We start from the raw sequence: 20631 nt of genomic DNA on the forward strand, positions 1-20631 counted from the left end.
ATTGTTGAGCTGGAGGCATAACTGTCAGATCATATTAAACATATTTGGCGGTCAGTATATGGAGCAAATGGTATATTTCTGTACAGATCCTGCCTGCACCAAGGGATATAGGTACATACTCGGAATACATTACAGCGGATGCATGACAGACTTCCATAAAACCACTTATTTGTTGATCTAGAGAATAGCTGACATATTTCCAAAGGCAAGGAGTATCATCAGCTAGTTTACTACCTGCATTTAATTTCTATGAAGATTAAGTCCTTTGCAACATCTTGACAAATATTGTAGTCCAGGGTAACTGGTACACCCAAAACTACGTGGAGAACTACAAAACAGGCTAGTGGAGCTTTGTGGAAGACAATCCATTGCTAAACTGTTGCAGACAATTATTCTATTCATGAATTTAGTTGCTTTAGCCTTTTGTCTTCAGCCCTAAAAACTTATTTCACTTTAGAAAATTATCTAACATATCAACAAGATCAAATGTCAGGTATTTCAAGATCAAGTGCCAGGGTTTTTTTTTTTTAAACAATGGATGGTTGGTCAAACCTAATGTAATAACAACTGCAAGAGTTTAGGACAGGAAAGATCAGTATTCTATTATTCCATAATTCTGTGGGAAGGTAACTCGGTATCCTGTACATTCAGAATATTTAGGGTTTTCAACCCTAAGTAAAAAAAGATGTACTTACTTACAGCTGCAATGAAACACAAGCTAAGATGGAATTTTATTAAATTAAAACAAGACACCAATAACGTAGGCTAATTCAACATGAGATTGATGTTCCGATGTTAATGGATGACTGGAATACTGGATCTGCAAATGAAAAATACACCTTGACAGGGCAACATTTTCCATATCTTATAACATGCTTTGAATAACAAAATTCTTGTTACACATCTAATCATATAGTAATGGTCATTATGACCTTATCTTATAAATTTCTTCATACTTTTTGGATGTTGGTTACTGCAAGCTTTGAATTCAAACAAAGAACAAAAAACCACATCTCCAAGTGATGAGTTTTAAACTTGCACACATTGGACTGCAGTTAGGTTAAGTTAATCAAATCAACCAAAAGGAGGACATGGCCATTACTGCTCTTATATTTATTCCTGTGAATTTCAGATGCTTTTTGCTAACACTGGAAGACTTTTCACCACTAAGACATAGTACTTCATAAGCAGATATCAATTTAAAAAGGATTACCATGTCTGTATCTAAGGCTTAAGATGAAAATAAATTGTAATTAAGAAATACCAAGGCTTTTTGCTAATTTTAAATTAGACCATACCATCGATGAGATTCAGCTTACATGTGTATTTTTGGTTTTCAATTATATGAGAGAGAGAGAGGAGGAGAGAGAGAAGGAGAGGAAGAGAAGAGAGAGAGAGGAGAGAGAGAGAGATAGAGAGAGAGAGAGAGAGAAGAGAAGAGAGAGAGGAGAGAGAGAGAGAGAGAGAGAGAAGAGAGAGAGAGAGAGAGCAGCTGCTTTTGATTTAGCTAAGGAAATACCTTGAAGTGAAAGGGAAGCAGCCTGAGAACTTGGAAAAACTTTACCAGAGTTAATTAATAAGAGCAATCAGAATGGAATCGGATTCTGTTCCGCAGTCTGACTCAAAAATTCAGTCTCGATTATCCGCAATACTCATGTTTTAGGCTTTTAAATCAAGCCTCTCAACTGGCAAATAGCCTGTGACTTCCTAATTATAGTAAATAGTAAAATGCCCATTAATGGTCTTGTTGCAGAAGTCTTTAACCCCTGTTGCATGACATACTATCAGAAAACAGCAGCTCTCACAACACCTGTTCACACACTTTGTGCTCCTGAACGCCCAACCAGTTTTAATTGTGCAATAAGAAGTGAATAGCTAGTGTTAAGGGAAAAAACAAGGGCAATTAACCAAAAGTAAGGAAAAATATGTCAAGAAGTCATTCCTTGTGTCCCAAAAGGAAACATGGACAAAACACATGATGTGGGGCTACAAGAAATTGTCCATTAGTTGAAATAAGCTAGGGTATGTAACCCGGGAAACTAGAATGGACCTGTGCCATAAGGTAATTCTTTCCTTTCATAAATTCCTAGTTTTAAATGTAATGTACAAGTTGTTTATTTTAGGGGGAAGCCTGAAGAAACTTACAAGTCTCCATAGAAGTCATCAAATAATTGTGTTTATTATAACTCGTTAGATGAAAAATTTTCTTGGTCACCCACATATTTCCCCATGCCCAACAAAAAGCTACATTTGGAAAAAATCAGATGAATCATTCATATGGGCTTAAACCCACCCAGACATGCATAACATTCCAATGTCTGCTGAGTTCAACCCACACTAAGGAGCAGCGCTTGACATTATAGACTTTCAACTTGCCCGATAAATGTTAGTTACTAAAATTCAAGGGGAGGAGATATGTCATCCATCCTCACCATTTTCCACATTTTAGGAGCAAACTAATATCAATTGCACGCTCTTGTCAACAGAAGTCCATCCTAATAGAGTAAGAAAATAATCTGAGTGGGGAAGTAGAGACATACTTGCTAAATCAATCCAGAGCAACTACTTAAAATGAATATATGATTCTGACTATGTGATTACTCTTTGAAGACTTTGCACAACAAAGGTTTCTGGGGTTTGGGGCCATGTATGCCCAACAAAGCAATCTGTAAAAATTACTAAGGTATGTGCTCAAGGGTTATTAATTACCCCTTCTTTACCGGGTGGGTGAGCAGAATGTAAACATTGCATTCGCTGCCGAACTGAATCTCTCGGTAGTGACTCCAGTTTGGAGGGGTGCCAATCGTAAAAATATTTGCCAAAAATACACTAATCAAGACAGGCTAATGAAATTATCAGGTATTATTAGCACTATAATAACGCATATTCTCTGTTAGTTTTATCATCCTACAGGGAAAATAAATGATTTTATGAAAAAAAATGTGAAACTCAGTGTCCCTTGTACAAGGGACACTGGTGGTCGGTGAAAAGAAAAATACTGTCTGAATAGAAATTTGGTCTTACAGAATGTTGGTATATCGCACCTGGAACATGCACATAAAGTATTATCAAAATAGAACAGTAAATATGCACGTAATAAAAAAAAAAAAAAAAAAAAAAAAAAAAAAAAAAAAAAAAAAGCGAAAGCCCCGCCAATAAATATGGAAATCGCAAATTTTATAGTATATCTTTCAAAAAATTGGTCAATGTCATTTTCTACGTTTTCTAAGATTAGTTTCATCACAGAAAACAACTTTAGGGGCATCAGGGGTATCTAAACTAATTTTTCAAGTTTCTTGTCCTCAGAAAAAATCGCTTTTTCTCTGGTTTGGTTTTTTATATATAAAGTTACTATAAGGCTTTATTTTTACCTTCATTTATCTGGTGTTCATATTTTTTATTTTATTTGGTAAAATGTAATAAGTGAATAAATAAATAAATACAGGAAAATGATGATACAACTGATTTTTTACTTGGGTAGAAGTTATTACATGTTTACGCGTCTGGTTTTGTGATTTTTTGTTGAGACGCAGTTCATCTGTCACCTACACACTACTATAAGCAGTAATAATATTTTTTTGGGTTGGGATCATACGTCTGGCATCGTGTCATACTGTTTATTTTGCTCCAAACTCTTCAAACCGAAATTACAGAATGATTGGAAGTCCCTATCTGAAAAGAGGAGTTTTGGTGGTACTATGCGTACCACCTTTATGCACCCGGTGCGGTGTAGTAGACTTGAATGGTGGTACCCACCTACCTCCAAACAAACTTACAATCCAAGACCTGGAATAACGATATAAAAGCCCAGTTATTGCTCGTGGTCCATATCTCTGAGCAAAATATGAAGGTCAAAAGCAGTAAGAATAAGGTATTGGACTGAACAATATTTACATCTGCTCCTAAAAATCATCAAAATCAAGAAACTTCTCAAAAATCCAGAAAGCACCTAAGTATTGAATCCTACACAAACAGTAACTTACACCGGCAGCACCTCAACAACTAGCTATTAAAAATTGGAAGTGAAAAAAGAGGAAATGAAGGAAACCAGAATAGTCGGCATAATGGTGAAAGCCATACCAATGATGAACTGAACTGGAGAGTACCATGGCAAAGGTGTAAAACAGGTCCCAAACCCCACTGAGTAGTGATTCTGAACAGTATCACAGAATGGCCAGGGCATGCTCATTAGGTAGTGCCTGTTCCAAGTACTATAACAGGTTGGTGCGACTGGGATTTCATTCACAGAGACCCTCTTATGATTAATGGAATTGTACTGAACAAACTGCAATTGTATGGAAGTTCAGACTAAAGAGGATGGTTGTGATTTAAGCCTTTAACAAAATTGGTTGCGATTTAAGCCTTAACAAAATTGCTTTCCTATCACAAGCAACCATAAACTTGCCATTTTTATATATATCTCATACTCTCCTTAGAAATTTCTTTCCACCACTCTTACATTCAGCCACTGCTAGGTGATCAGTTGAGTTTCCTGAAGATTATGCATAATAAAATTGATAAAATAATTTTAAACAAGTATTAAAAAAGTAATTGTCGAAAAATGATATTGTTATGTTACAATAAAGTTTCATACATACTTACCTGGCAGATATATACATAGCTAAGACTCCGTCGTCCCCGACAGAAATTCAAATTTCGCGCCACTCGCTACAGGTAGGTCAGGTGATCTACAGGCCCTGCCCTGGGTGGCAGGACTAGGAACCATCCCCGTTTTCTATCATATTTTCTCTCTTCCACCTGTCTCCTGCGGGGAGGCTGGGTGGGCCTTTAATTGTATATATCTGCCAGGTAAGTATGTATGAAACTTTATTGTAACATAACAATATCATTTTCATACAATCAACTTACCTGTCAGATATATACATAGCTGATTGGCACCCTTCGGTGGAGGGTAAGAGACAGCTTCTATATGGAATAGACAGGTAAACAACATATGTTGTAGGTATAAATAAAACCTTGGTTCCTACCTGATAGGTGGTAGACTTCGTGGGTGTTTGCCCAGTAGTCTGCATCACCTCAAGAAACTTTAGCGAGATATATGATCTATGGCCAAGAGTTCTTGTGGGTCTGCCGATGGGGTCTTACCCACTTACTCGGCAGAGCCTAAAAGGACTTTGTCAATGGGTGCTGATCCACTTATATGACAATACACCTTATGAAGGAGCACACAACCAATCCCGACCACCTGATCCTAACCATACGTTAGAACTACAGATTGTTAAGAGTTATCCCCGAACTCGTCACAACAATCGTAACTCAAAATCACTACGCACACATACATAATTTTCAAAAATTATACTCAACTAATTGGATATGACAAGATTTTACTGAACAACATAGACGGCCGCCCGTGCTAGCCTAAGTCCTCTATTGTTAGAAGAGACTCGACCATATCCAAAAAGAAGAAAGTATAAACATTTAAGGATTGGTGTCTGCTCCCGTACCCAGAATCGTATCCGCTGATACGAAAGGACCTAGAGAAAAAACACTTCTCATATGTCACACGCACGTCTTTCAAGTAATGAGATGCAAATACTGAGTTGCATCTCCAAAATGTCGTATCTATTATGTTTTTAACGACATATTCTTATGAAAACAAGAGAGACGTCGCTATAGCTCTAACTTCATGAGCTTCTATTCTCAAACAGTTGTAACTGTTCGTCAGGACAGGCCTTATGAGTGTCTGTAATGACGTTTCTTACAACGAATGCCAGCGCATTCTTGGACATCAGTCTTGTGGGGTCTTTTACCGCGCACCAAAGACCTTGTCTAGAGCCTCCCATTCGATGCTTTCTCTGAAGGTAGAACTTCAGAGCTGTAACAGGGCAGAGAGACCTCTCTGTTTCTCTGCCTACGAGACTTGAAAAACAAATGCCTTTTTGACTTCGGATGACTTAGGCCAGGGATTCGTAGGATTCTCGTTTTTCCGCTAAAACAGGGTCTGAAACGAGCAAATCGCTGAGTCTCCCTTGAATGCTACTTCATCCTGCAGAGCATGCAATTCCCTAATTCTCTTTGCCGTAGCTAAAGATAATAGGAATAGGCATTTTCGGGTAATGTCTCTAAACGATGCCCGATGAGGAGGTTCGAATCTTTCCGATGACAGATACTTTAGAACTACGTCTAGGTTCCAGTTCGGAGGGATACTGGTTCCTTATACTTTGAAGTCTCAAAAGACCTTATGAGCTCGTGGGAGATCTTCATTATCTGCCCGATCTAATCCTCTGTTCCTGAATACAGCCGAGAGCATACTTCTATATCCCTCTATTGTGGATACGGCTAGATGAGATTTTCCTCTCAGGAATAGCCGGAAATCCGCAAATTTCCGCTATAGAGGTAGAGGAGGAGGACAACTTCTTGGATCTACACCTCCTTCTAAATACCTTCCACTTCGACTGGTATACTTTCGTAGTGGAGGTTCTGCGTTCTCTCGCGATCGCGCTTGCTACTTCGCGAGAAAAGCCTCTCGCTCTGACAAGTCTTTCGATAGTCGAAAGGCAGTCAGAGCGAGAGCGGAGAGGTTTGATGGTTGTATGAGAAGATCCGTCCTTCCGGGTAGGGATCTTGAAAGTCTACGCTTCACTCTACCACCTCCTTGAACCATTCCTGGGCCGGCCAAAAGGTGGCTATTAACGTCATCCTCGTCTCCTTTGACGCCACAAACTTTTCATTACTAACCCCCGGATTTTGAATGGGGGAGAAGCATAAACGTCTCTCGAGACCAATTTAGCAGGAAGGCATCTACCATAAGTGCTCTGGGATCTTCCACGACCGAGCAAAACACTGTGAGCCTTTTGAAATAAATGTTGCGAAGAACTCCACCTGAGGAGTTCCCCACAGAGACCAGAGATCGAGACACACTTCCTCGTGTAAAGTCCATTCTGTATGAAGGACCTGGTTCCTCCTGCTGAGCCTGTCCGCCCTCACATTCCTTTCTCCCTGTAAGAACCTTGTCATCAGGGAGATGTTACTGTGATACGTCCAAAGTAAAAAAAAAAAAATGTTTAGGTCTCTCGTGAGCTCGTAAAGGCAACGAGGAGTGCGTCCCTCCCTGTTTCCGAATGTAGGCAAGAGGGGTGGTGTTGGGCGTCAACTCGTCCCCGTACTCCTCAAGAAGAAGGTTAGTCAATCCCTTCTAGTTAGACAAACCTTCTCTTCCACTATATTCGTTATCCGAGTTTTCCTCTAACTCGGGATCTAAAAGCGTCTCCGCTCTCCTTTCCGAACATTCTTCTTCTTGCGGAAACAAACTCCTAACAGGAGAGGGGCTAAGGGAATGATAATCCTTCCTCTTTCCCGCTCTAATATTCTTGGAAGGCGTCATAAGCTTCGGCTTCTCTAGAATTTTAGAAGACTCTTCATGCTTACATGACGCTTCCCGTTTGCCAAGCGTCATGGATGACGTCTTTTGCTGACGTCTCGATGACGCTTCGCGCTTGGAAGATGCTCAGCTCTCCAAAGGCGTCCTCCTTGGCGTCATAATATTGGACGGAGCGTCATGTCTATGCTCCGTTTCCAATGACGCTTCGCTTCTAAAAGACGTCTTACTTCTCTCTGGCGTTACGAAACTCTCGTAAGCACCTGTTCTCTCTCTGCACTAGACGCTTCTGTAAGACGTTTAGCCGTTTTCCCGTCTGTATGACGCTTGTCGTTGAACAGGTAAGAGGAGACGAGACTTCTTAATTGGAAGCGACACGTCCTTCGACGTTGCGTTCGAGATGACAGTTGCTCTTGAACTGCTATAATGATTCTCTTGACGCTTCTCCCACGTCCAGTGCATGACGTCTTTCGTCATCACTCGGTGGGGAAAAAAAAAGGAAAGGGTACTTCCGCGTACACTTCAGGTGACGCTGACGCCCCCTTCGCTTTCTTGCTAGAAGACGGAGAGTCATCTGAGAAACTCTCCGGACTAGAATCCCTGTCAGGCGTCATATGGCGCTTCAGCGGTTTCGACAAGTTCGATTCCCTCCACCCTCGTTTAGGTGAGGGAGAGGGAGAGGACGAGAAACACTCGCGAAGGACGCTTTCTATAGTGCCCTTGAGCCGCCTGCAACGAAGCAGAGCTAGCTTAAGGAACGTCTGACTGTTGGGGATTCCCCACAACCTCCTTAAGGCTTTCGACTTTCCTTCTCCTCTGTGTTCGTGAGCTTGGAAGAGGTCTAGGCTTGGGAGTGTCGCAGGAGCCTGGCACCTACTGGTGCTTGGAGGAGAAATGTTTCATTTTCCCTTTTTTTTTTTTTTTTTTTTTGTAAAGGGACGAAAGGCGGACCTACCTCTCTTCTCTGGAGCCTTCCTTCTTGCGGGAGGTCTGGAGATCGGACCACCTCGAAAGGGCTGCGTAGAAGTGCTAGGTCCTTTCTTGTCCGATACTAAAGCAGGTTTCTTCTTCCTAGCTGACTGCGTCAGAAGATCCTGCGTCGCCTTCTCAGTTAAAGAGTGAGCCACGTCCTTCACTAACTTAGAAGGGAACAAATAGTTCGAAAGAGGTGCATATAGTAGAGCTGCCCTCTGCGCATGCGAGACTTTCCTTTGTAAGAGGCGCCCTACACTGTCCTTTTCTTCAAAAGACCTGCTCCAAATAATGCAGAGACTTCCAAAGATCCATCTTGTACTGCTTTGTCGATGCACGACAAAATGCATAACAGGGCTTCAGGTTCGATTCCCTGCGAATCGTGAGCTTTCTTGGACATCACCCCAAGGGACCAATCCAAGAAGTTGAAGACTTCCAATACATGGAAAAGTCCCTTGAGGAGATGATCTAGTTCCGAAATACTCCAAGTAATGCGGGCAGAATTAAGACTAGGACGCCTTGAAGCGTCAACTAACGTCGAAAAGTCTGCCTCTGTAGTAGAAGGGAGAGCGATACCCATATCCTCCCCCGTCTTGTACCATATGCCTCTTTTCCCAGCTAACCTTGCTGGAGGCATGCAAAATACTGTCCTGGTTAAGTCTTTCTTCGACTTCATCCAGGCGTCTAAGGCGTGTAAAGCCCGCTTCATCGAGATGGTGGGCTTCATCTTCAGAAAGACGAAGTCTTCTTCACCTTCGCACTCGAAAAGAGCGAGCGCGGAGAAGGAGGAGCAGCCGGAGTCAACTCGTCTCCGTATTCCTCCAGAAGCAGGGTAGTCAACACCTTATAGTTGGACAAGCCCTCTCTTCCAAGATCGTCATCATCCGAGTTTCGTTCGAACTCGTGATAATCCTGAGTTTCTGTTCTCCTTTCAGAACTTTCCTCTTCTGGGGGAGACAAACTCCTGATCGGAGAGGGGCTAAGGGAATGAAAGTCTTTCCTTTTTCCCGTTCTGATCGACTTGGAAGGCGTCACAACCTGCGGCTTCTCTCGCGCTTTAGAAGACGTCATGTATGACGCTTCCCGCTCTCCGAGCGTCATGTATGACGTCTCTTGTTGACGTTTAGATGACGCTTCGCGTTTGGAAGACGCTTCGCTTTCTAAGGGCTTCCTACTCGGCGTCCCAATCTTGGACGGAGCGTCACGTCTAAGCTCCTCTTGATTTGACGCTTCACTTCTACAAGACGACTTCCGAGCAGGTGCGAGAGGACGAGACTTCTTAATAGGAAGCGTCACGTCCTTCCGACGGGGCGCTAAAACTCCCACAAGAGATGACAGTTGTTCCTGCACCGCCATAATGATCTTCTTTGACGCTTCTCCTACGTCTAGTGCCTGACGCCTTTCGTCATCACTCGGGGAAGAAGCATGATGGGGTACTTCCTCGTAAGCGTCAGGTTGACGTTTGACGCCACCATTCGCCCATTCTTAATAGCCGATCGGGCGTCCATCCGAGAAGCGCTCCGGGCTAGAATCAAATGTCCTTGCGTTCATATGATATGACGCTTCAGCGGTCTCGATAAGTTCGACTCCTTCCACCCTCGTTTAGGTGAGGGAGAGGGAGAGGACGAGAAACACTCGCGAAGGACGCTTTTTCTATAGCGCCCTTGAGCTGGCTGCCATGAAGCAAAGCTAGCTGAAGGGACGTCTGACCGTTGGGGATTCCCTCCGACCTCCTTAAGGCTTTCGACTTTCCTTCTCCTCTGGGCATGTGAGCTTGGAAGAGGTCTAGGCCTGGGAGCGCCGCAGGGACGATCAAACGCCCCCTCCACAACCACTGATAGGGGCTCACTTCACTAAAATTTTCACTATCACTAGCCTTACCTTTCGAGTCCGCCATCTTGGACTTCATGTCTCGAATCGTCGCTTTCAGATTGGCGATTTCCGATGCCGAATCGAAAAGACACTCTGAGAATGAGATTTATAGGGAGAATCTACAGTAGTTAGGGTAGAATTATTATTGAAAGGCTCAATAGGCCTTGAATTCACACCTTTCAGCCTTCTAACTCTATCCCTCTCTAACTTCTTCAAATAAGAAGTCAAAGTCTTCCATTCTTCTGCATTCAAACTCTCGCATTCCTTACAAGTGTTAATAGCAGAACACTGCACCCCCCTACATTTACGGCATACAGTGTGAGGATCAACCGAAGCTTTCGGTATCCTCACCCTGCAGCCTACATTCACACACATTCTCACACTCACATTAGAATCAGACATACTGAGAAAAATCCAAAAGAGTTATTCCAAATACGTCACCAAAAGTCGAAAAACGCTGATCAAAGTGTTGAAAAATGAATCCAAGTCAGGAGGTAATAACAACACTGTTGATACCACCGGCGACAGAGAAAATATGATAGAAAACGGGGATGGTTCCTAGTCCTGCCACCCAGGGCAGGCCGGTAGATCACCTGACCTACCTGTAGCGAGTGGCGCGAAATTTGAATTTCTGTCGGGGACGACGGAGTCTTAGCTATGTATATATCTGACAGGTAAGTTGATTGTATGAAAATTATTTTTTCCAATATACAAACCTAGGTTGTCTAACAAAAGGATATCCATGGAATGCGCCGCCACTACCGCATACAGAGAGTTCAAACTTGAATCGCTGTCCTGGGTCTGGGGTAACTGCGCTGGGTGAGCCTGGGCCAGCTTGGGTAGGTTGTTGTGATATCATTCTTTGAGCCCTTAGAATACTTAGTCTTCAAAGGGAGGGCCATAACTCAATGAGGGGTGGATGAGGAGGGCCATTAATCCGTTAGACAACCTAGGTTTGTATATAGGAAAAATAATTTTGACCAAATTACTTTTGTTCCGACTAAGTACAAACCGCCGTTGTCTAACAAAAGGAGACTCGAACTGAGGATGGGAAGGTGAGTGACCTGAATGCACCCTTTGAAGAGCAGTCAATAACTTTACGCGACCTGATGTTAACCCAGACCCGCTTATCCCTCATGACACTACACAGTAAGGATTCAATAGGGGAGAACCCAAGGGGCTCCGGCTGTTGTCCTAACCTATGGTACTAATACTCACTCTGAGAGCTGTTCCTGAAGGATTCTTAGCCATCATTCTACTCTCCAGGTAAGTCAGTAGTGGCCAAGTCGTGTCATGAACAGTATAGTCATACGTAGGATACTACCAGGAAACTCACTCATACCCCTTACATTCGGCCATACTTAGGCGGGAATTGCCGGGAGTGTGTGTGTATTTCCAAATTGAGGTACGCAGTGCGGGTGACCGATATGCCTAGAGGATCTCTTGGGCTGCGACAATGGGGCCCAGAGAGAACACCTCCAGAGATTTGAATGTAACTTCTCGTAGGTAGAAGGAGGTGAAGGTGGTTTGACTCTTCCAGGTGCCTGCTCTCAATACCTGACTAACTGAGAGGTTCTTCCTGAAGAGCATAGAGGAGCCTATGCCCCTAACTTCGTGAGCCCTCACCTTCGGCATTGGTACTTCCTTGTTTTCGTAGGCTCTTATAACTTGTCTGATCCAGGAGATGGTATTCTTAGCCACCTCTTTCGGATGCTTGCCCGTGGCCACGAACAGAAGCTTGATAGCCGATCTGAACTGTCTAGTCCTCTTGAGGTAGGCTTCATGGCTCTGACCAGGCATAGAATCAGTTCCTCTTTGTCAAAGCCGGTAAAATCCCCCAAGGAAGGAATGGTAAAAGAGGAAAACATCTCATCTGGCTTGGATGGGTCCTGAGTCTTGGCTACAAAGCCAGGGACAAACGAGAACCCCATCTCCCTCCAACACCTGGTGTGTGACACTTCGTAGGACAGCGCGTGTAGTTCGCTGACCCTCTTCGAAGATGCCAGGGCTAAGAGGAAAAGGGTCTTCAAGGTGAGGTTCTTCAAGGAAGCTGAATGTAAGGGCTCATAGGGAGGACCTCTCAAGGAATCCAGGACTAAGGCCACATCCCAGTGGGGAGTCCGTAGCTCTCTCGGGGACAGGTCTTCCTAAAGTGCTTGAAGAGCAACAAAATTTCTGGAGATGCAGCAAGGTCCATGCCTTTCAACGAGAATACTTGATTTAAAGCCGCTCTATAACCCTCCACTGCCGATATGGATAGTAGTTTATCCTTCCTGAGGTGGTGGAAAAAACTCGCTAGTTGAGGGATGGTGGCCTCGTCTGGGGCAATGCCTTTATCTTGACACCAATCTTGAAACAGTCGCCACTTTCCCTGGTACAATCTGCCTGAGGATGGTTTCACAGGATTGGCCATGGCCTCAGCTAACTGCCTGGAAAAACCTCTACCACGGAGGATTTTGAAGACAGTCTGAACTAGGCATCCGTTTGTTGGGTTGGGCGAGGAGAATCTACTCTATCTGGTAGGCTTACCGGGTCCTCCAACTGGAGATCCAGCACTTCTGGGAACCAGGGGGCTTCCGGCCACCAAGGAGCTACTAAGGTTACTCGTAGGTTCTGTGAGTAGCGAATCTTCTGAAGGATCTTCTGGAGGAGGGGGAAAGGAAAGGCGGGAAGGACGTAAGCGTCCAGGTTCTTCCAATCCTGCAGGAGGGCATCCTCTCCCGCTGCCTGAGGGTCTGGGAGTGGGGAGAAGAACACTGGCAGCTTCCTGTTCCATGCGGTGGCAAAGAGGTCTATCGAAGGAGAGCCCCACCTCTTTATCAGGCCATCTGCTATTTCTTGATGGAGGGACCATTCTGTGTTGATTATCTGTCCCCTCCTGCTCAGATGGTCCGCCCAAACATTTTTCTTGCCTGGAATATATCTTGCTTTGAGGGTGATGTCCATTTCCTCTGCTAACTCCTGGATTTGTACTGCCAGGCGACAGAGATCCAGTGAGACTGTGCCCCCCTGTTTGTTTAGATATGCTAGCACCGTGGAGGTGTCCGATATTAGGCCCACCGTTTTCCCTTGGAGTTGAGACAGGAAGTGCTGAAGGGAGAGGAAGACTGCCTTCAATTCCAAGACATTGATGTGAGCTGCTCTCTCTTCTTCCGACCACAGGCCGCTCACTTCTTCCTCCGTCAGGTGTGCCGCCCACCCTTCTTTGGATGCATCCGTGAAGAGAAGAATCTCTGGGGTCTTGGACTGAGAGAGATGCCCCCTTGGAGGTGGGAAGGAACCCATCCACAACTCCCAGGGACTTCCTTACTTCTGAGAGAGAAGAATTTTGCTGTTGGGGTCCCCTTCCTGAGGAGACCATTGCTTCTTGAACAGCCACTGAAGCGGCCTCATACGCCTTCTGCTGTGAGGCACTAGTCTCTCTATTGAGGCCATGTGTCCTAAGATGGACTGGCAGAGTTTGGCAGTGGGAGGGCTGGGCCCCAAAGCTCTCCGCACTTGAGTTACTAGGCTGGAGACCCTGTTCTCCGAGGGGGAAGGCCTTCATGAGGGATGAATCTAGCGTCATTCCGAGGTACACCATCCTTTGTTTGGGAGTGAAATCCGACTTGTCGACATTCACCACCACTTCCAGTTCCTGAACGAATGACAAAACTAGCTGAAGGTGATCCGCACACTGCGCAGCCGTCTCGGCTAAGATGAGCCAATCGTCCAGGTAGCGGAGGAGACGGATGCCTCTTGCGTGTGCCCATACCGACACTATCTTGAAGACCCTGGTGAACACCTGTGGGGCTGTCGCAAGGCCAAAGCACAGGCAGGTGAACTGCAGTCTTTCCCTTGCTGACAACCCTGAGGAATTTCCTGGAGGAGGGGTGAACAGGGACTTTGAAGTAGGCATCTTGAAGGTCTATTGAGGCCATGAAGTCTCCCTCCCTGACACAAGCTCGGACGGAGTCTGCCATTTCCATCCGAAACTTTGTCAGAGAAAGGAACTTGTTGAGGGGTGAAAGGTCTATGACTGGCCTCCAACCCCCTGTTGCCTTTTCTACCAGGAAGAGTCTGGAGTAGAACCCTGGACCTGGATCCTGAACCTCTTCCAACGCCCCTTTCTGAAGTAGTTTGGATATTTCTTCCTCCAGGGCCCGTCCGCGGTCCGAGTCCGGTCGATAGGAAGGGACTTGGATGTGGGTAGGGGATAGAGTGGGTGTTGACTGGAAGGGAAGACGGTAGCCTGACTTGATGACCTGCAGGGTCCAATCTTCCGCTCCTGCTTGCTGCCACACTTGCCAATTGGCAGCCAAGCAACCCCCTACCTTCCGCTGACGGGCAGGATCTGGCCTAGAACTTCTTGCGGGGACCCCCCTCTCTTCTGTTGCCTTTCTGCTTTCGCTCCTTTGATGGAAAGGGACGAGTCTTCTCTCTATGGAACTTGTCTTTCGACACAGAGTAAGGTTTGTTCTCTTCTCGCCTACGCATGGGAAAAGACTGTCTCTGCGCTTCTCTTACTTGTTGGCTAATTTGTGGTGCTGGCTGTGGTCTATGGCCCAGCACTCCGGTATTGGAGAGAGCCCTAGATTGGAGAGATCGCGCCTTCTTCTCCGCTGCCTTGCGAACTTCTTCCGCTGGAATAAGTTCTTTCTGGAACAGCGGGTTTTTCCTTAAGTCCGGGAGGAGGTCTCTCACTACTGGCGATTTGGCCTCCTTGAAGGCATTCTCTTTTCCACCTCCATATATTAGCCCACAGGACCGCTAAATTGTCTGCCTGGTGTGAGTGTGTCTTGATCCCACACTGCATGAATGAAGAAAAGTTCTGCTGCTGCTGAGGCTGGAGCTCGGGTAAGAACTGCGGAAGTGCAGCCAGTAAAAGCGAGGGCCAGAGCTAGAGCACGAATGAGTCCTTCGGTTCTGAGGGGAGAGAACAAGAGGTGCTTCTTCTGTAAGGCGTCCAGACTGACATCTAAGAGATCTGCAAGGTCCCTGGAATATGCAGACTCCCTTAGTTTGTCACCTGTTGGCCTATATATAATACCTGCTGGCCCCCTGAGCCAGGATAGGAAGCCACCGCTGTTTCTCCGATACCCTAGTTGGTGAAGTCGTGGCTTCTCGGGACGCTCTAGCCATGGCTAGCCTAACCTGGTTGCTCCAGGGGAGGCTGACCGTGGGGGGCTGCGAATTCTTCAGGTTGAGCACCTTATGTACCTCTGACTGAAACTCTTGGTTTAGCTCCTCAGTTTCCGTTAGGCCATTGGTGCTTCTAATAATCGACAGAATCTGGTTGAATGAAAGGTCTCCGTTGATGCTTCTCCTACGAGCGTTGTGGCTGGCTGGCTTCTTGCGTTGGGTTGCCGCAACTTCAGGAGGGGAGGGGGCCTCCGGCTCCTGCGAGTTGGGTCCCGTTCCGGGCTCCTTAGCACTGTCCTCAGGATGGGAGGATGAGGCGTCAGGTCCGTCACTGGATCCCTCCTGGGGCTGGGCAGATTGTGCCCTTGGCATCCGGTCTGTGTCTCGGTACTGCTACGGTCATAACGAGATAGTTTGGCCTTTAGGCTAGGCGGGAACAAGATCTCGGTTGAAGCCCCCTTCTTGTTACGCTTCGAGGCAGGAACATGGTTCCCAGCCCCTAAGGCAGCTTCTTTCCTCTTACCTGCCTTCCTAGCCCCCGACGACGAAGGTTTCTTTAGCCTAAGTCTCTTGGGAAGGACACTAGGCTCACTAACTGGGTCCCCAGTTAATAAGGAGGAAGGATTACTAGGCCTAGTGTTCTCCAATTGGGCACTATCCTCCTCACACACGACCTTAGGCCCCACAGTAGTCGGCCTAGGCCTAGGCTTATCGGAATCAACACTAGCGTCACTGAAAAAGCTCTTATGCGCCTCATAATAGAGCCTCCACTGATTATTCCACTGCGCACACGTTGAACACGATGTATCAGGGGAACATGCAAAACCCCTACATGCAATACACCACACATGAGGATCCGAGGATGGCAAAGGCAAAGATGTACCACAACGCATGCCATCGGAAACACACACACAAATCCTCCCCGAAAAACCCACCATAGATCCGCCTTCCATACTTACAGGGAAGTTAGGATGCTAGGTAATACTAAAGGATAAATAAAAGGATAGGAAAAGGGCACTGGGGAAGCATTCAAGCACAGGATGTCAAAGATATATCACGATATAAAACTACAGTCGGCGGTCATGCGTTGTTTATCTCAGTCGGGTCAAGGCGGAAGGAGTAGGTGTTGACATGACGGCTACCACAAAAAGAATGGTATCACAACGACCTACCCAAGCTGGCCCGGGCTCACCCAGCGCAGTTACCCCAGACCCAGGGACAGCGATTCAAGTTTGAACTCTTTGTATGCGGTAGTGGCGGCGTGTTCCTGCGGATATCCTTTTGTTAGACAACCAACGGTTTGTACTTAGTCGGAACAAAAGAAAATAATAATCAAGAACAAAAGGCAGCAAACGAGACACATCTGTCCGAGATGTAGCCAAAAGGAAAGTGAATGCGTACCAACTGGATGGGTGGGAGTCCTCACCTTCCATCAGTAGTCAACTACATATTATCCACCTTTTTTTTAAAAGTTAAATGGCAGGCTCCAGTTCACGTTGAAAGTGAATCCTATATAAAGACCAGAGGTTTGAGTACGTGTAGGAACAAACTACCTTTGAGTTAAAAAACAAGTGACATTTAATTTTACACTTTGAAAACCTAATACATCAGAAACAAATATTCAGAACATACCTTAAATTACAGTGTAACCTAAAGTTTTTCCTCTTCTAGACCTAACATAGGGAAGTAAATTACAGGTCTTTCTTCACCATCAATCTCCTTGTAGTCGCCAATTGCAACCATACCATCGGGGTTCATGGATTCACCAGTGAAGAACTGAAGGTCCTTGAATTTCTTAAGCAATTCAGCTAGGGGTTTCTGGATAGCAGGAAGCTTGTCAGCAGCTGGGGTTCCCTCTAGCTTGCTCTTCAAACTGAAGGAAGAATATTTAATAATCATTTATAATGAGGAGTTACTTGTAAAGCACCATAGACAGTAAGCTGTAACCCCCTACAGGACTTCTGCTACTTTAGCCAAATCAAGCACATGAAAAGTTCTTGCTGAGAAAAAGTTCACCCATCAAATACATTATATATATTAACTTGCATGGTGATACCTAACATGTTTATGCTGGGATTTGCAGGAAGATGACAAATGTTATGTACAGAGACTAATTTCATCTCATACTGAATTACTACAAATGAAAATAAATCAATTGCCAATTGCAAGAATATCAGAAAGTAGTGTATGCACAAAAAAAAAAAAAAAAAAAAAAAAATGCTTTACTATTCCACCAATTAAAGTTTGCTAGGCTGACTGAAAAGCATATGTATAGCAGAAGATTTTTTGAGCCGTACAACAAAAGTGACCAAGCAAACTTTATTCCAATTTTAAAATAATATAATTTAATATTACCAAATACTATAATAACAAACACCCTATTCCTGAGGAAATGCAACTTACCTCTTAATGTATTCCTTCATGTAGGTAAGGTAGTCTTTCTTGTTTCCAAAGCCAGTCTCCTGGAGGCGCATAAATATGACAACGTCAATACCAGAGACACTGTTGGATTCTGTGCCCTCATCTTCTTCTTCCGCTGAAGGATTAGCACCGTCAAGCTGGATATCACCCTGAGTTACTGTAGTGTTCTTTCCGATCACCATGTAAAAGGCATCGTCGACAACCTCATACTTGTAGGAGTCAGTGAACATCTCATCCCCTGAGATAAAGATAAGGACGTTGGTATTTTTAGTAAATTTCCACATTGGAAGAAGTTACAAATAATATAGGATATCATACCTATTTTAGACTATACAGCATTATACCAATACTTAATTTCACGTACCCTATTTTATAAAAATACAGCGTTCTAAAAAGATATTTAACCATTTCAGATTGCTGAGGGCTCCAAAGTTGGTTTCAGTTTCACTGAATATGAAAAAGAAAAAAGAAAAAAAAGTTGCCCGAGACTAATTTATGTACAGTATATATAAAAAAGTTTACATATAGCATGAAATACCATTCATGATGCCTACCGCATACAAAATTTCACAAAGCACAAGGGAAATGATGCAACGGTTAATTGTTTTGAACTGGTTTATGGTTAGACTTCTGACCGGGCCTAATTTTATGGGAAGTAAAGTTGAACTACCCAAAACCATCCAAGACTTAAAAATATTGATGGTTAATTTCTTACTCCCTTGTCTAAATCTCAAGGATGAAATTTGCACAATGGTATTTATAGTTATAAGGAACTAAAAGGGTTAATGGTTGCATGTACGGCATTTTGCAGAGAAAAGTACGTATACATGAAGGTGGCAAGCCATACGGCACCACAAACTGTTCACTGACAAGTTAAAGAATTCTAAACAATAATATATGTACAAATAATGCTCAACACTTTTGTTCATGGGTACACAAGTTGTAAAAAAAAAAAATTAAAATACGTAAATAAAATATGATTTAGGAAAATAGGTAACCAATAAGAATTCTTTGGTAGTAAGGGTCTTACATTTATGAGCAAATTAGTTCTAAGAGGCTCTTCATATGAAACTTTTCTCTATCTGCTAACTGCAATAGTACTAAAAACCTTTAGTAGGTAGGTCTGTTCCTGCATGCATTCACAATTCACTATTCTTTTTCAGTCACATTACCCAACACTGTACAGCTGAATGACATACAACCAGCAAAGCATTAATTATATGATTTTGCTAAAATATATAGTGCATAGCCTTCCAAGAAAATAGCTACCAAAGGCATGGATTTCAGTGGTCTGGGCAACAAAAAGTGGAGGGGTTGAGCTGAGCTTCCTAAAAAAATTAAATATCTAAATTTTAATGCTTTTACTGTGTGCCTATGGTGACTCAGCAAATACCATGGCATCTTGAAAAAGATGGTAGATGGCAAGGCTGTAAGTTTAAAAATTATAATCAATATTTGTAAAACTTTGTATAGCAGACAAGACAGTCCCTGGTCATCGGTGACCTTGGTTTTCGGTGATCCGGTTTTACGGTGCTTGTCTTCTGACGATAATAAGTGACTTTTCAGCACCGATGTGTGTCAATCCCCGGTTATCGGCACAAATTATCCTAAACACCCTATTAACAACCAATCACATACTATCTAACAACGTTGCTGACCAACGAACTTGGGTGAATAAACACAAGTGCCTTGTAATAATTCTTATTATTCAAGAAAAACCACTAAAATATTGAACATGACAGCCTAGGAAGGTATGACTTCCACCCACTAACACTTTCAACATGCTTTCTAATTATTAGCTGTCTGATCGTAGCATTCTTTAAATTTCACCCCTATCCCTCTTTTGAAATGTACTTGTCCAACATAGTGAAATTTGTTTACTGTATTAAGCTTTGGTCGAAGACATCATTGTTTTTCTGCATACGCTCACATATCTTTACAATAACTTTCACATAACTTTCTGTTTCCTAAAATCATAGCGCTTTTCTAAACCCACTTGCAACCCTGTAGTACACTTTCCAGTGCAAATTTCATCATAATTTAAGAGTATACAACAAATTTACCATTGTTTTTAAGGTCTCATAACCTAGTATTGTAGTATGGGCTACCTTGTACACTATAATTTTTCCCCTTTTTACCATGTTAGGTAGCTTTACAGAACTTCCTGTAAGCCTATACCACCACTGTTAGCCTGACCATTTCATCTCAAAACTTCAGCCATAATAGGTTAGACTGTAAACAACTCAATTGGTGGGAATCAGGCTGCGGTAGTAGTCTGCAATTTTACCCTACCTATATTTTAAACAGCTCCTTTCTTTCATACATCCTTTCACCTCTGTTCCATTCACATTTCTCTCACTAGATCCTTTACATCTTTGCAAAACATATGGTTCTTCTTGCTAGGTTCCATTCGGCATAGCCTACTGGGTCTTTGTTTGCATCGACTCCTACAGTCACAAAAATCTGTGTGCTAGAAGTCATCATTGTAACCTTGCAAGTTTAAGAAAGTACCTAAACTTGGCTAAATTATAGGTGACCATAGTAAAAATCACAATGTTGGCTTAAAAACAAAAAAATTATGGTGACTGGTAATCAATTCACAAGGATAAATTCACAATATTTCTTGGTCGATTTTATCGTGATGATATTTAGGTACAGTCTTCTGTTTATGTTTTTAAGGTAACCCGTAATCTACGCCAGGCTTGTAGTAAAACACACCACATACCTAGGTGGATGGGTGCAGTTCAAACAACATCTCCCCAAAACGGCTTGTACTCAACACGCCGCAAAGTGGAAAGGTGGATAAACTGATAAATACTTTTTACGTGGATTCAAATTACGTTTAGTATAAACCATTAGGAGTTTTAAGTCTGGGGCCTAGCCTAGATTCCTCCAGTAAGACTTTC

The 20631-nt window shown here is 43.7% G+C and overlaps 1 protein-coding gene across 1 annotated transcript; it reads right to left on the reverse strand.

The window, feature by feature from the left end:
• Window positions 1-719: 719 nt before the first annotated feature.
• Window positions 720-18024, reverse strand: LOC135209981 (translationally-controlled tumor protein homolog). The gene is made up of 3 exons (XM_064242703.1): window positions 17708-18024; window positions 16937-17177; window positions 720-820 (listed from the first exon to the last, which is right to left on the reverse strand). Exons 1-2 carry the CDS (start codon window positions 18007-18009, stop codon window positions 16955-16957), a joined length of 525 nt encoding a protein of 174 aa, XP_064098773.1. The 5' UTR covers window positions 18010-18024; the 3' UTR covers window positions 720-820; window positions 16937-16954.
• Between the last annotated feature and the right edge of the window lie 2607 nt (window positions 18025-20631).

This window comes from Macrobrachium nipponense, chromosome 39 (assembly GCF_015104395.2).
Source record: "Macrobrachium nipponense isolate FS-2020 chromosome 39, ASM1510439v2, whole genome shotgun sequence".
NCBI classification, from domain to species: Eukaryota; Metazoa; Arthropoda; class Malacostraca; order Decapoda; family Palaemonidae; genus Macrobrachium; species Macrobrachium nipponense.